A 16,040-nucleotide genomic window follows, 5' to 3' on the forward strand; every position below is an offset into this window, starting at 1 on the left:
GAAGCAGGTGAAGTCAAATACCGATGTGGATATTTGCTCCATCAACTCACCCACTTGAGGAAAAAATTTTTTTCTCCATTTACAATTTTCTCCTTCCTTTCAGACAGCTCCAAAATCAGAGTAAATACCAGTGCCAGCAAAATCATTACTCTGCAATTCCAAGAAAAAAGAGGTTCAGAAATCTAAGTCTGAAAGTAAGTGGCTGTACTCATCCAATCTGCAGCTTAAGAATTTAAGTTACCATAGTAAAAACACAAAATGTAAATGTTCTGCTTGTCAGGACTGGCCCTCAATCAGCTGGTGACTTGGCTATTAAATGTGCTTTTTGTTTCAGACTTAGAATTAAATATTCTTTTTTTAACAGCTGATCTATAAAAGCATTCTTGCTCAGTGTTATCCTGAGGGATGGGAAGGGGGTGGTGGTGTCTTTTTTTCTTCCCTGTAAGTACTTTCTGGCTAAAGGATGTCCTAAAGGACTAAAGCATCAATATTTGTTAAGACAAAAACTACTGCTTCATGGAGCAGAAGCAAGTTTCAAGTACTATTCACTGTGTGTTAGCAATTGCAGAGTTAACAACATTCATACTTCTGTGCTTATCAGCTTCCTTGGGACTTCTCTCCTAGATCCAATTCAGACAAAGTTTCCCTGCCCAGTGTTTAAAGGTTTAAAACAAATTTAGACATTTAGAGTGAAAAGGTTGCTAACATTTAAGCACCTATGGTGCCCACACTGGAATGGGTTCCAACAGTCACTACTTCATCAGCCACACACCTTTTCAGACTCTTCCAGCTACCAAAGTGCGATTCCCCTTAAAAAAATTTCTTCTTCAGAAAATTCATTTAATCAAGTCATTCAGTCTTACAAAAACACTTCTTATATCACTCATATATGCTTGTGTAACAGTCTTCTTTAAGCCTTAAGAGCACAAGCTTTGGTCTTAGTCATACTCAAGACAATGATGCTCTTCTGCCACGTTCTGCTTAAGCAGTTACAAAAACAACTAAAGGGCAAATTTTTCGAGAGCCAAAGAAGGTAAGGTAATCCCTCCTGCTTCCCCTTGTTTTACTTGAGCATCACCTGCTTCATAATCTGGGCTGTAGAACTTCACATGGAAACACACCCCACTACGTACACTTATCTTAAAGCCAGGGATATACAGAATGAAAAGAAACCATGGCAGGAAATTATTTCCTTCTGCTGTTTTGTTTGGTAGGCAAGTCTCCTGCACTGCAGGATCAGCAGGATCCATAAAGAAAGGGCCCACAAAGAGTGACCTGCTACTCTTACAGGGATGTCTTAAGCAACATCCTTTCTTGGGTCACCTGCTATCATATATATTATGATCATATGATATGAACATATCATATTAAAAAATACACTGCATCTTTTCATGGGCAATTTAGAAGCACATTTCCGTGAGTTCTGAATGGTGTTGCCTATTAAGTTCTACTTTCCTTAAAACTCGGGACACTGCTACAATCTCAGACTTCCTGACAGGACTTTGGAGTCAGTGATTTATATACCACAGTCACCCAGGAGGAAGTGGGTTGGGCTGGCCAAGAGCTTTCTCTAAAAAGCTTGGTGTATGCACACTCTGATAAGTGAACTCTTGAATCTTTCCAACAGACAAACCCCATCTGCCTTTTTTTTTTTTTCTTATTAACAAAATCTGAGCAGCTAGAGGGTGGAGGTTTCTTTAATCTAAAAACAACTTACGTTAAGTCAATAAGCAGCACACAAACAACAGGTCAGGCTGTATTCAAAAGACTATCGTGCACCCACACAGAGACAGAAAAACTGACAGAGCCAATTGAGTTACAGTTAACATTTCCTTTATTTCAGTATAAGAATTCCTGAACTGAATGAAGAGTGATATTTTGGCCCATACTGCTAGACTAGATAAATTCTTTAAGTATGCGGTGCCACAAGTGTACACAGTACTATAATAGCAAAAAAAAGACGGCCTGGGACAAGTTTCATTTTATTATTAGCAGGAGTTAGACGTTTCAGATAAGGATATTACGCATTTCTGAATTTGCCTGGAAAGTTAATTAAAACTATGAGAACATTTTAAAACAGTATAAAATTGCCTACAGATACTCATGATACTTTGGTAGGGAATGTGGAATAAAAACCTACATCATGTAAACATTCAGTTAACAGATTCTCTGCACTCTGAAGCCTAAGTAATACACAAAAGGAGAATAATTACATAAGAAACTTCAGTTTTCTACACAGCATGTGCTGCCAAAGAACAAAAGTCAAGCTTAGAACTTTTTTTCATGTCAAAGTAGAGCCATTGTAACAAAACTGTATGGACTGGTGGCCAATGCAGGTCATGTCAAATGTTAGTCTTTAGCAGAGGTTTAGCAAGAAACAAGTCCAACTACTTGCAGCATTCCACAAAAATTGTCCCCCTGACTGCTTACTGATGCTTTCAAACAAGGGAAAAAATAATCTACAGGCATATAGAAACACGGGAAACAACTGTGTGCTAAGTCACAGGATGTAAGGTGGCACTATATATTAAATTATCCTTGAGCACTGTTCTGAAGAGAAAATTACATTTGAAGGAAGCTAGAATGAAATGCTAGAAGCACATTGGTTTCGTTTAAGGTTAACTGCAACTGTGTATGCACCAACTGCAACTGTTTTTTCTTTAGGGCAGTAGTTTACTTAAAATAACATGAATTCCCTCTTCCTTCCTGTTCTCAGGATCTCAAAGACAGTTATTTTTACCTTCAGTAAGACTGCCCAGAACATTTTAGTTGTATACTGTAGGAGAGCTAGACTCCAGGGTTGACAAATGGAGGTGAGGTACTTTTTGAGTTGCAAGCTGTGCATGTCTCACGACTGCCTTATCAAATACCTTACCTTTCAAGAACTGTACGTGTTTCTCCATTGTGTATACATGCTAATACCCATTGAAAATGCAGATAAAGCAAATCTGTCTCAAATCAGTAATGAGAAAAAAATACATTGTTTAATACGCAGAAAAAGAGCATTAAGGCTTGCATTACTATAATTTGCATTGTCAGGCCTTGGAAACACGAGAATCTGCAGCTATAACCAGCAACTGAGCTTGTTTTGACACTGGATGTTACAGAAGGAAGAAAGAATTCCCTAAGGTGTGAGGAACTTAGGATAAAAGCAACCCCTTCAAAATCTTTCACAGGCTTCTTTAAGCTGCCATCTGCTGGTCAGCTCATACTTGAGGAAGGTGTGATGAATGACAGGCTGGCTAACTTAGAGAGTATTATATGTGCTTTATTTTGACCTGTCTTAGAAAAAAGTTACAGTTTCTTTGACAAAGTTCATAAGTAGTATCTAGACTCTACATGATACTATGACACTTATCTGCTGTCAAAGTCATCCAATTTAATGAAGCCGGACAACAATCACAAAAATTGATTGAAAAGCTAAAGCAGATATGTTTCATGCAAACACACCAAGTGTGCCAATAATCCAGAAGTAATGGTAATGTAAAGTCTTCTTTATTTATTAAAAAAATACTGGTTACACTCTACTGGCACCTACTACATCATTGGGAGGTGGAGGGCCAAGGTAAAAAAAGAAATTAAAATACACCACCTGTGTCTTTTCTCTCAAATATCATGTGCTTCTGGATGGTTACACCAAGTCTTACATAGGCAGTAAAAAACTATTCCAAGCTTTTGCAGACTCTGAAGTGTTGAGTATCCCTCTCACATCTGGCCCTAGCAGTTGCTCATTAAGAATTATAAACAAAATCATATTTCACACAAGTACTGGAGGAAGTTACCACTGGTGTCAAGTGCCTAGAAGTAAAATTACTTTTTTCAAAATTAAATGCACATATGAAATTCATTTATTTCTGTACCTTACTTAATACTTCTGTCCATCCATCTTAAAACAACTTCAAAGCCCAATTTTTTGAAGGGAGTGAACGCCTACCTTTAATCTCTGATATGTCAGGTCTATAAATCTCTGCTTGCAGAAGTCCACACCCCCACTCCTGTCTCTCTCCCAAAGTAATTTATCAATTGAAAATTTAGCCTTCCTCATTTTATAGTATTTCAAATAAACCCCATTTAAAAAATACCCCAAATAACAACAAAAAGCATCCAAAATATTTTTGAAAATGTCAAATAAGATGCATCTTTCAAACAAGAAAGAACTGAGCACACCTTTCCTAGAACCTGGTTGCAAAGGACTGACATATAAGGGGTGTGCAGGTAAAACAACAGATCTTGACAAATAACAGTCATATCCAGGTTCCATTCTGGAACAAGCTGTCCACAAACAGCGTGGGAGGAAAAGAAAGGACAGAAAAAAAAAAAAAAAGACCAGAATCCTCTTAGTATACACCTTATGGAGGTGTATGTGCTTGTGGAATATGTGAAACTTTTCCTGTATTTGTTAAGAGAGCACCTAAACCAACAGTTAGAAGTATTATAGTGAACACAGAAATATAAAAGTTAATCATTAAATCTATTTAATGTTGAGAAGTATTACATCCTATTCAATAAGCTGTGCAAGGCTTTCATCATTACCTGATTGTGTTTATTTTTTAAACCCTTTCCCTCAACACTGGAGAAGGTTTCTCTCTAGATAAATGCTCTCAGGCCACACATATTTAGCCATTTAGACAAGTGCTAAATAATACAAAGGGGAAAAAAGTTTTTAGAGCTACCCATACAATCCAAAATTTCTGTCTTTCCTTGTTTTGTAGAACAGACCAATATAAAGTTCAGAAACACATGCCTGACATTCTTGCTTTATTTAAAGGCAAAATATATCTAATACAGGAAACAAACCAGGCCCAGTCCTTAGACGGTCCAAGTTCAGGTCAGTGTAGCTTTAAACCAACCCAAGGATCTAGCCCACTAATCTACTTCCCCCTGCACCCAGTCCCCAAAAAAATCTCTGTTATTTGACAAGGTGTATTTTCTGTTATGCTGTTTGGGACTTTTTTTGTACTTTAAACCTTTCAAACCCCTGAAAACAATTCATTCACTTTCTAGTTTGTGTATCTGTGTTCTGTGAGCAGCGTATGATGTAAATTTTTCTCACATCTTTTACTGCTTAGCAGTAGCTGAGTAAATTGAAGCTAAGTCTTAAAATTTCTATCTCAGCCTATATAACCATATGCTTTCTCACATATGAACCATTAAGTTACAATACCAAATCCTACAAAAATGAGCCTTTTGTTAAGAAAGACTTCTGGGTAGCTAATTTTGTAATCACAATATCTAAAACCATAATAATCTTTCTCCTGAGTACACAATATTTAGAGATGCATATTTAGAGCCAAAAAAAAGACAGTAAAAAAAACCCTTAAACTGGTCTGCCTGAATAGATGGTCCCAAACAGAAACAGCTTTGACATATTTTTACTAATGCTCCCATCAGTAAAGCCAAACCAGAAGAAACTAGTAAGCCAAAAGATGGGAGTCTCTTAATTGAGAGAACACAGTATTACTTTACTTGGCTGCTGTTATGGACATTATTTCCTGTGGGACTTCCTTTGCTTGTCTTATTGGGGTACAGGAGGGAGAATTTATTGTCTGTTTTTTTTTTTAGTTAAAACGTTTTTCCAGTTACAGTTAAGATATACAGCCATTAACATGCAATCTTTTTTCCCCATAAACTGTTTACTGAAAATTATGTCTAGGTATTTTAACTGCATTCATCACAGTGTCTAAGCACCTCATGCATTTGTTAGGGGATATGAGAGTCTGTAGGAGAGCTGGAAGCCCTACTCCCTTGTTAGCAGGCAAGTATTTTCTCTACAGCTTTTGTAACACAAACTGGGTGAAGCTGTTTGTCTATGGATATTTTACTAAATCCTACCAACTACATCTCTGAACCCACCTGCAAAACAGCATGCACGCTTCACCCTCATGTTGCCACTCTTTGGCTGATTGGGTTTAATAGTGTAGATGACTTGGGGAATGGTTCAATGGACTGTATGAATACACTTCTGGTACATACATTTCATTTCTTGTATGTCAATTGGGAAGAATTACAGTTCCAAATACGCAGAGCTAAGACTGGGATTCGCAAGTATCAAAAAGATACATCCTCCACTGCCTGTTTAACTCTACTGGGGATGGAGCTATTTGCATCACAGAGAAATAGCACTTAAACAGCCTGAAAACTAATTTGAGCTCAAAGGAGCTCTGCTCAGTAGACTGTCCAGTTCTAGATCAAACAGAGGATTAGGAAATTTGCTTCAATATAAAAGCTATGGCAACATGACAATATTGAGTTACATAATGTAACTAATGTAGTACACTTACATAAAAGTCTGTAGAAGAAAATACAGAACACACTGGCATTGTACTTTGCCTCTAATAGAAGGTTACAATTCTAAAACGTTGTTGGTAAATACAATAAAAACCACAATAATACCTCGACGTCCCCAAATCAGACGTCCGTGTTACAATAAATGAATTTGCAATGCACACATTAACAGGTTTCACTGAGGCCAAAACTGTAAGTTGTCTAGAGCACCAACGTTAGAGAATTCGCCTTTGATTTTTGTGTTTTGGTTTTTTTTTGTTTTGTTTTTTTTTTAAAACAAGATTCACACCTGATAATTTCTGTAATTAAATGGCTGTGTGCAAACACCACTTTTTTTTTACCTCATTCTCAGTTAAGGAAGCTGAAGGAGATGAACTCTTGCTAAAAGCAAGAGTTGAAGATTCTGCTGCTGAAGCCCGATTTCGCTTCTTCAGAGGTTTACATGCATCAGACAGATTTTTCGTTGCTGTAAAATAATTTTGGTTTACAAAGTGAAGTTTGGAACTTTAAAATGTTATCTCCCTGAAGCCACTTAAAAATATTCCTTCAGATAAAGGAAGGAATTATTTAGGTAGGTCTTCTGGGCACGCAAGTAGGGCTGAGCAAACATGAAGTAAGTTTCTGAAACCATGTGTTTCGGCTTGATTTTAAAAATAAAGAGGCTTCCATTGATCAAATATCTGATACAAATGGCTAAGAAATGTTTGTTTTCTCAATTTTTTTTCTGGCTCATTTCTATTCAAATCAAAATATCTTGTGCTTTATAACCTCTTTAAAGCAGAGGTAACAGTTATATTAGAAGGCCTACGTGATCTCATCACAATCTGAGTACCACTAATACTTTATTAAGAGAAAGGTTATACACAGGAGCCAAGAACCAGACATTAACTATGGCACGTCACCACTTCTACATCGTGCAGAACTTGCTGAAGCTCAGTTGTCTTTGGCATATCGCTGTGATACCTAAAGAGACATGCTCTGACAGAAGTTACCTTGAACTTGAGCATCATTAACAAGTCTGACTTTTGAGTTTTGGTCCAAGAATTAGAATCCCCTCTCATGCTCCACACTGCCTCCCATCAAGCATCACTTAAAAGGACTAAAATCCCACGGTAACCGATGGCATTGATGGTCACTGCATTTGTTTCACTGGGCCAATGGACAATGACAAACTGGAGCAGTAGGATTTGTATCCCTGCTGCCAAGAGCACGAGGCACCAGCTTTAATTTGGTGCCATCAAATGGTGAACTTGTGAACTGCTGCTCTCAGTCAGCAACGCACAACTTCAGCCAAGCATAACGTTGCAAAATGGTAGTGAAGGAAGAGGACATGCTCCCCCCAGGTGTGGCACACTGCCTGCAACTGGTGACTGCATCAGCAAAATTTAGCGGCTGCCTCAGACAACCTGGTTATTTTAAAATTACTGAGTTGAAAAAAGTTACATTAAAATTTATTCTGACCACATTACCTGACTGGTTCTTTTGTGAAGAGGAGGTTTCTGTGACCTTAGAAGAGTTTGTTTTTGCTGTTTTGTCATTGCTTGTCTCCCTCTGTCACAAAAAAAAATATGAAAAAATAAAAAAACTCCTAATTTATGAGTGGTTGGATAAAACTGGCAATTAGTTCTGGATTTATATTATTAAAGAGAAAGTGTCTTCACAAATATATGAATGGTAATGTAGTTAAGCTAGCCCCATTTAAGTGAATTTTAAAACTCATTTACAGCACAGGGTACAAACCCATAAACAACTGAGAAAAATTAAAGAACATAGTATTCCAACATCCCACTTATCCATCCCAAATTCAGCATATCAAAGAGGGGAGCTCTAAATGAACACAAACTGTGTAAAGTTATCCTTACTATTCTTTGTCTAAACTAGTCAAAGTAAAACCTTCAATTATTAAAGGTAAACTGCAGAATTAGTATAGAAATTTGAGAATAAACCCTGTGCAGAACTTGAAGTCCCAGAAAGGCTTGCTTTCAACTCCACAACTTATAGCAGTGCCATTTTTTAAATTACTATGGTTAAGATTGTTTCAGCATTTCCAAAATAATACACTATTTTCAAGGGAGAATAAACACCACCTAAATTTGCTCCGGATTGAGAAATCATCATTAAAAGTTTAGGCTGAGAACTGGGAAAGTTTTTGTCAATTCTTGGTCAAAATTAAGACACTGTTCCTTACACATGCCACTATTTTTTAAAATTTTTTGTATGTTACAAATTCATTCAAGTTACTAAAACTGCAGCCAAGAGTGCTTAATCCTTACAAATGCTCACCTGATCAAGAAGAACAATTCTAATGAACAGAAGGCTTTACACACTTTTTCAGTCTTCATCTGACAATGAGTTACACAAAAGATGTGCAGGTGAACACCTCTAAGGCCAGAGAACTGGTTTCCTTTGTAAAAATAAACACGAATGGCTACTGAACTACACTACAGATGTGCTGCACTGTGCTTTTACTGACTTCTGACAGACTAAGCTGCCCTACCACTAATGCCACCAAAGGCTCCCAATATCAGTTTTCTAAGATTACTGTTACACTTCTGTGCAAAAATGAAAGAAAAGAGGGTGTCAAGAGGATGGTGCCAGACTCTTTTCAGTGGTGCCCAGGGATAGGATGAGAAGCAGTGGCCAATAAACTAATACACAGGAAGTTTCACCTCAACATGAGGAAGATTTTCTTTACTTTGAGGGTGGCAGAGCACTGGAACAGGCTGCCCAGGGAGGTTGTGGAGTCTCCCTCTCTGGAGACATTCCAAAGCCTCCTGGAACTGTTCCCTGTGTCACCTGCTCTAGGTGACCCTGGCCTTGGCGAGGGGCTGGAATGGATGATCTCCAGAGGTCCTTTCCAATCCTAACTCTGTGAAAAGTCATTTAAATTTAAAGCACGCTTTACAGAACCCCCGTTCTGTTAATGTGCATTTTATATACATCATGAAAGCAACAATGAACAAATTAGTTTTTCAAAACTGCCCTATGGGTAGTTATGACTTGGTCACTACGTGTGAAGACATTCAGATTTTGTAAATAAGGATTAAGGACAAAAGCAGAGTATAACACAAAACAAGTAAAACATCATGAAATAAAGGCTTTAAAGCTCCTCCTTTCCAAAATTATTGCAACTAAAGCCTGCAGGTAAACTGGGAATAGCAGAAGGAAGGCGTATGGTTAGTGTTTGGTTTTCGACTCATTACATAGACACTTTCACTGTCATTCACAAAATGTTTTACTAAGCAGCAGCACATACAGCTGGAAGTACCTTGGGCTCGTGAAGGCAGGAGAAAGGCTAAGAGATAATTCCTAAAAGAAACTGCAAAGCAACCATTCTACCATATCTACCTTTCTGTGGAGCACAAACCCTGCTATTATCCAGTTAGTTTCCAAACTGCCTAATATTTACATGTATCAGATTCCTTGTACCAGACCTTCCTAGTCTGATAAACAGATCAGGTAGAGGACAACGCTTTTTAAGTGCACGTTACGAGGTCAGTGTTACTAGTGGGAAGTATCTCAAGGGAATTGTTCATCTCATTTACTTATTTTCCTGTTGATATTCACCTCTGTGTCACAGCATCAGACACCAGAACCTCCCATGCACGAACTTATACTGCAACCACGTTCCATTCTGCTTGTGATAACGCAGACTAATTGTAGTGTACGAATGCTGGTGGGATAGTAAAGTACCTTTAGCACACTTAAAACAAGGACTTCATAGCAGGAATTAATTACAATAAGTAGACTTCATTATTCCATGGGCCCACTGCATTATAGTGTATTCAAATCAATTAGATGAGTTTAAAAAGATCTGAAAAACTGCTCCTGCTCATCATAAGATGACTATTTCAACAACTAATGTGCTAGAGCAAGAAGTACAAAAACCAGTTTTGGCCCTTCTTTCTGCAAAGGTAACAACATTAAAATTATCTCTGTCCCTTGCTAATCAGCTCATTAAGCCTGGTTATCTGAAATTCTATTTGGTTTTTTTATAATAAACTTTAAACAAGTTCTCTTAATATCCACAGTATCAACAGAATTACTAAAGTAACCAGTCTACCAAACAAACTGACATCTACGAATGAGATCTACATAGTTTATTTAAAAATAAACCTATTACCTTTCCTTATATTAAGTTGTTTCATTTAACTGCTGTACCATCAAAGTTCTGAGCTGAGGTCTGTGGAACTCACACTACAGAATGATACTGCAATAACATACCTGAAAACACGTGTGAGATAAGCTTTCCACACAAGTAAAACCCATGAAGTTGACTGTTCTACATGCATGACTAAATAAACCTGTGCTTAGGTCTCCAGAAGATAAGTATTGTGTCCTTATACACAGCTTTAGTGACCTATGTAAGGAAAAGTCTCATCCTCACAAGCAAGCTAACCTGAAAAGAAGCCTGTGATTTGTGTGATATACAATACTTTTACTGCATAAACATAAATTTCCTGCAGTTTCCTAACTTAAGAAATGGGTCAGCATGCCACCCTAAAATGTTCTATAGCCTTCCAGTTCATGAAGTTTTTCTGTTTTGTTTTACTTGCTTTCCCCTCTCCTGACTTTTGTCTAAAATAAGTATTGACTAAAGGTACTTTTTTTTTTTACATTCCTGTAAAACTGAACTCCAAATCAGGAGGAAAGAAAAAGAACTGCAAAGCATGACAACATGGAGAGGTCATGCCTCCCTCTGCACATTCCTTTGGGAAACAGATTTTCTGAGTGATAGGTTTGCCACAGTTTAAGTCATACCTCCATCCTCAAAACCAAAGAAAAAATCCTACAGTGATAAGCTCACATGTATCTGAATACTTACAACAGTTTGGTGTGACACAGTACTTTTTTTATCCTGGAAATGGAAATGCTGACAAACTTAACTACAGCAATGTGACTGGTGCTGCTATAAATCAACCCAAACAAACCAACAACATAATTACCTTCCGATTATTCTGTTTATCCATCCTGAGTCTTTTCCTAGGTGCTTCCTGAACTTCAAAATCTTCTGTAGGTTCCTTTGTCCTCTTTTTTTGGTTTCTTTTATTTCCATGTAAATTACCTTGGGATGGGGGATGGGGGAAACTTACATGAAAAATAATCTAAAACCCACTTTGAAATTATTTTGAACTGATCTAGTTATTTAAGGTACTTTTCTCTCAGTCATTATCTTTAAAACATGGTTAAACATTAACACAGTTTGATGACCTCTTAACACTTAGGATCTAGCTTCTGGTGCTGAAGACTAACTCTAGAACACATCCAAATCAACTCCTTCATACTCAAGTTATTTTAGAAAGATGAGTCTATCTGTATAAGCACTAGTTTAACACCTGAATGTTACTGCCCAACATTTATTTAATATCACGAGACTGCACGTGATTGATCTACACAGCTTTTAGCTCTCCTGTCACTTTTATCACTAAAATTAATTTGTAAGTCTCCTCCTTAAGTCTACTTTAAGTTCTTCAACTGTTACAGATGAAGATACTGGCGACATCTGTTAAAGGGCCTCTGAAAAAGACAAGTTATCACCAACCATACAGATTGATTCTCTTTCTGGTATGGCAATTCCAGACTCTCTCTAACAAGCTTACTTATATTTTACAGGAGACTGTAAGATCCCTTTATGAACCAGAATCCTATGAACACAACCACACTGGTCATTTTAAACCACAAACTCATTCACATATTCAGATGATTGTTCACTGTACAGTTTAAGCAGCTGTTAAATTACAAAAGGTCAGTGAGTAATCTACATACCCCTGCCACAGGCTCAGCTATTGTTTGCACCTCAAACACACAGGTAAGGGTTTGGGAAGTGCTCTGTTTCGTCAGGACGAAATGACAACATCGTTACACTCTCCAGTACTCCCTACTTTATGAAGCTACAGAATATTATTAGTATGAAGATTGCAAGCTTCAGGGGCACAAACATGTTAACTTAGAATTGCCCTATAGCTACAAGCATTCTATTCCAGTGGGAACATATATCTGTAAATATTAAAAATATAGCAACTTGAAAATATGGATAATTTTCAAATTAATGTTCTTATCTAAACAATCTAGAATATATTCTACGATCAGACTCTGAATCCACAAAGCAGACTGAAATGGCTCCAGGAGAACCTGCTACTTACAAAAAGCCAGCAAAAGAAATCCCACAATATTTTTGCAAGTTTAAGATAAGAGGATTTGAGTAGGGGAACAATCGAACTGACATATTATCATCTGTAGATAGCTATAAATGTACACAATATATGTACTAGAAACACCTGGTACAGGTACAATTTCAATTACATTTCTTGCAATATGACACTGAGGAAGGTGAACAAAATTCAGCACTACAGTGTTAAGATATTTAATTTGGGATCCATTAAAGTTCTAATGTCAAGGAAGACAACATCTGAGATAAAATAAAGAGATTATGATACGTGGGCGATTACATAAAAAAATACACTCAATAGCTACTTATAATGATGAGCTATTTGCACACAACACAAATTTCAATTACTTCTGGATCTTGATCTCCTTTTAGGTGAGTCTTGAAACACTTTACGTTTGGCCTCTCCAATATTCTTCAATGATGAACCTTGAGAGATACAGAATGTGTTTTTTTTTTAAACTGATATCCAAATATTTAACACTTAAAATTTAAAGTTAAAAACTTTTCAATTTTCCACAAAATGATGTTATTTCACACACACACATATAGTTAACAAAACTGACTGCCATTTTTATACAAGTTTTTCCAAGTCTCACAAACTTTCAAACACTCCCTCTCATTCTTGTCATTGCCCAAAGCAGCACCTGTTGGCTTCTAATACTTCCATAGTAAGTCTTCTTAGAGTGCTGTAATGCTATTTAAATTTGAAAAATTATAGCTAGTTAAATTTGATAAAGTTCATGCAAATGCCAAACTATCTTCCTCCTTTCTCAAATGACTCCAAACCCCCTCAAATATTTTGCAAAATAATCGAGACTGTTTATCAAAACCAAACACCAGAAAAACAGCAACAAAAAAATAAAAACAGGAAAAAACCAAAGTAATTGCAATCTTGTACAAAGTCCTAAAAACTTTGAGTAGCACAATAAAATGCCAAATGGATGAAGGTTTCAGAATAAAGTTCAGAATACTTCTTCCTGAGTTGATGATGATGTGAAGTAATACACTTTAGGTATGTATCAAGAAAAGGTGTAGCACTGATTAAATTTTTTAAACCATTTCTATCTGTTCTATAGAAACAACACCTCAAATTTTACTAGTAGTAACACTTCATCTTCCCTTCCCACCATCCACTTGTAACAGGCAGTGGATGCAATGGCAGCTGCTTATGGGCAGAAGAAGAATGAGAAACCAGCAATGTCTAAACAGCAGAAGGTTTACATATAACAACTTTTCAGAACAATGAGCAAGAAATGTAGACTTCGTGGGTTGCGTTTATTGTAACCATTGGCATTCCTTTGCTATTGGCACAAACACCAAGAATTAAAACTGGAAAACAGGGAAAGCTGTTTTCCCTACAGGGTCTCAAATATGTGCTTAGTTTAACGCCACTATGTATATCAAATTTAGTTAGAGTACACTAGCACAGTTTTACGTTTACCAGAGTCTTCTTCAGATTTGGGGGAGGTCACTATGGCAAACTTTGTGTTATAGCGAGCTTTCTGTTTTTCACTAAGCATGTTCCACTGCGATTCGAGCAATTCTTCAATCTCCTCACTTGAAGCATCTGGATGTTCAGCAACCACCTATACATGCAGAAATAGGGTTGAATTAAAAAAAGTTGACCATTGAAAAGAATGGTGAACATACTTCCATCACTTTGGAAAACTGGATACAACCAAGTTATCTAACATTTCTAGACAGAACTAGAACAAAACCTTCTGTATCCAGTTTTCCTTTTAATAAGCACTTCTCTCTCTGTGTCTCTAAAAAACTAATCCATGAGAGTATTCGGAAGTATTAAGACTAATTTTGGAAGTATCTATTTGCATTTTAACATTCAAAAAGCCAGAGTAAGTGTAAATCTTGTTGTAATTCAAAAAGATGTGTATGATTTCTCAATGAAGTTTAAATCTATACCACAAATGACAGACCAGCAATACTGGAGTATATAAATCCATCCATCTTCATAGAAGAACTCATTAAACACAAAACTCAGTACACCTATCTCAGTAGAGAAATTTAAACAAGCTACCATCTGATGCAACATGTTCCTGTATTAATTCATCATTTTATATTATGTATGTGAACATTGGAAACTCAAAAGCTGTGCATCTTTTCTTAACACTATGAGCAGGACACATAATATCCATCAACATGGAATTTAAGAGAGTTTCTAGAGGTTTATTCAACACATACAGAAAATCCAGTATTAAAACCCAGAAAAAAATCCTCCCAAACTGCTTCAGTATTCCTCTACTTCTATTTAAGGAAAACCAGATTTGATTAATCATAACAGTCAGAAAGCTCTACAATTGTACAGAAATGAAACAGTACTTTTAAAAGCAACCCTTCTCATCTTACTACCCAGCGCTCTCCAAAATCCTGTTACTGGAGTGATGCAACCAATACCCCGAAAACACAGAGCAAAATAAAAACTAGGACAAGAAAGCCAAGTGTTCAAACAGTAACACTGTTCAACAGAACAGAAATATAGTTTTTCTGATAAGTGGAAATTATTAAACCTAATTTCTTAGAACCTAATGCCTTAAAACTGCACTTCCTGTTATCAAACAGGATACCAGTGTGAGTGATGCTTCTCCAGGGGTTAGAATAGTTGCAGTACCGTCCTTCCACTGGGATTAGTCAGTGTCTAGTATAGAAATCTATGCTGTAATTTTTCTCCTGGTAGAGTACTAAGAATTTTCTTGCTTCTATCTGGCATAACTCATCTGTATAAGGCTTGAAGAATACAACTATCTTCGAAGGCCTCTACTCAAAGTTTGATTAAAATCCAACAACATCAAAAAAATTCTTGAAGGGGGGGGGACATAGACAGACCCACAAGATACCCCCTCCCACAAAATCTTACTTTAGGAAATGAAATTAGCATCACTTTTGACCATTGCTGCCAAGTGTACAGCTCATTGTGCTCAATTAGGGCACAGAGCTATTTAACTCTCTAAGAAATAACTAGATTAGTTCAAACAAATGAGATAAGTTTTAACATCATCCCCAGTCTCACCAAAATATGAATAAAAATAACTTTCAACTGACTAGGAGTGCTGTGAAATGACAAGGAAGAGACAGTCATGGTTCTTAACAGTGAAGGGATCCTTGCAAATACAGCCTCCAAGGAAAATGCCCAGCAGTCTTCTCCCAAGTCTCCACACTGTAACACTCAATCCCAGCATACATACCAGAAATTATGTACTGGGTACCTTGATGTACACAAAAATCATGCACTTCTCCCAGGTACTTATTCTAACTATGCTCCACAACACAAGGAATATCTTTTCCTGGTTCTGGGAATTAACATCACCAAAGGTGTGGATGTGGTAATCAGACCAGGCACATCCTAGCTCATCCAAGTAAATGGTATCACCTTCGCTCTTATTTGTCTTGATATCCAACACCACCCTACACGTGCAGAAATCTTCAACTGTGACCCCTGCTAGTGAAATTATTCTTAACTTTCCTAAAAACAGACTCAAGGCCCAATGTAAACAGTATAGCTGTCTGCCTCTTTATCTCCAGTCAGGCACTCCTCTCTAATGATTACTGTGGTTGTACTTCATAGACGAAG

General features: G+C 37.0%; 1 protein-coding gene across 5 annotated transcripts in view; it reads right to left on the bottom strand.

The window, feature by feature from the left end:
* NSD2 (nuclear receptor binding SET domain protein 2) overlaps positions 1-16,040 on the bottom strand; it is a 74,287-nt gene that overhangs the window by 20,826 nt on the left and 37,421 nt on the right. For 4 of the 5 annotated variants that reach the window (XR_007906472.1, XM_051798539.1, XM_051798540.1 and 1 more), the window contains exons 6-10: positions 13,896-14,040; positions 12,803-12,880; positions 11,232-11,350; positions 7,755-7,836; positions 6,627-6,751 (exon numbers count right to left, since the gene is read on the bottom strand). Coding sequence is in view for 4 of the 5 variants with exons in the window: in XM_051798539.1 (XP_051654499.1) it covers positions 6,627-6,751; positions 7,755-7,836; positions 11,232-11,350; positions 12,803-12,880; positions 13,896-14,040 (549 nt within the window). In the remaining variant the exon portion in view is untranslated. The remainder of the gene's footprint in view (positions 1-6,626; positions 6,752-7,754; positions 7,837-11,231; positions 11,351-12,802; positions 12,881-13,895; positions 14,041-16,040) is intronic. The other variant, XM_051798541.1, reaches the window with a different exon arrangement.

Source organism: Manacus candei, unplaced genomic scaffold, assembly GCF_025592945.1.
Source record: "Manacus candei isolate 608988 ecotype Guabito, Panama unplaced genomic scaffold, ASM2559294v1 h1tg000048l, whole genome shotgun sequence".
In the NCBI taxonomy this organism is placed as follows: domain Eukaryota; kingdom Metazoa; phylum Chordata; class Aves; order Passeriformes; family Pipridae; genus Manacus; species Manacus candei.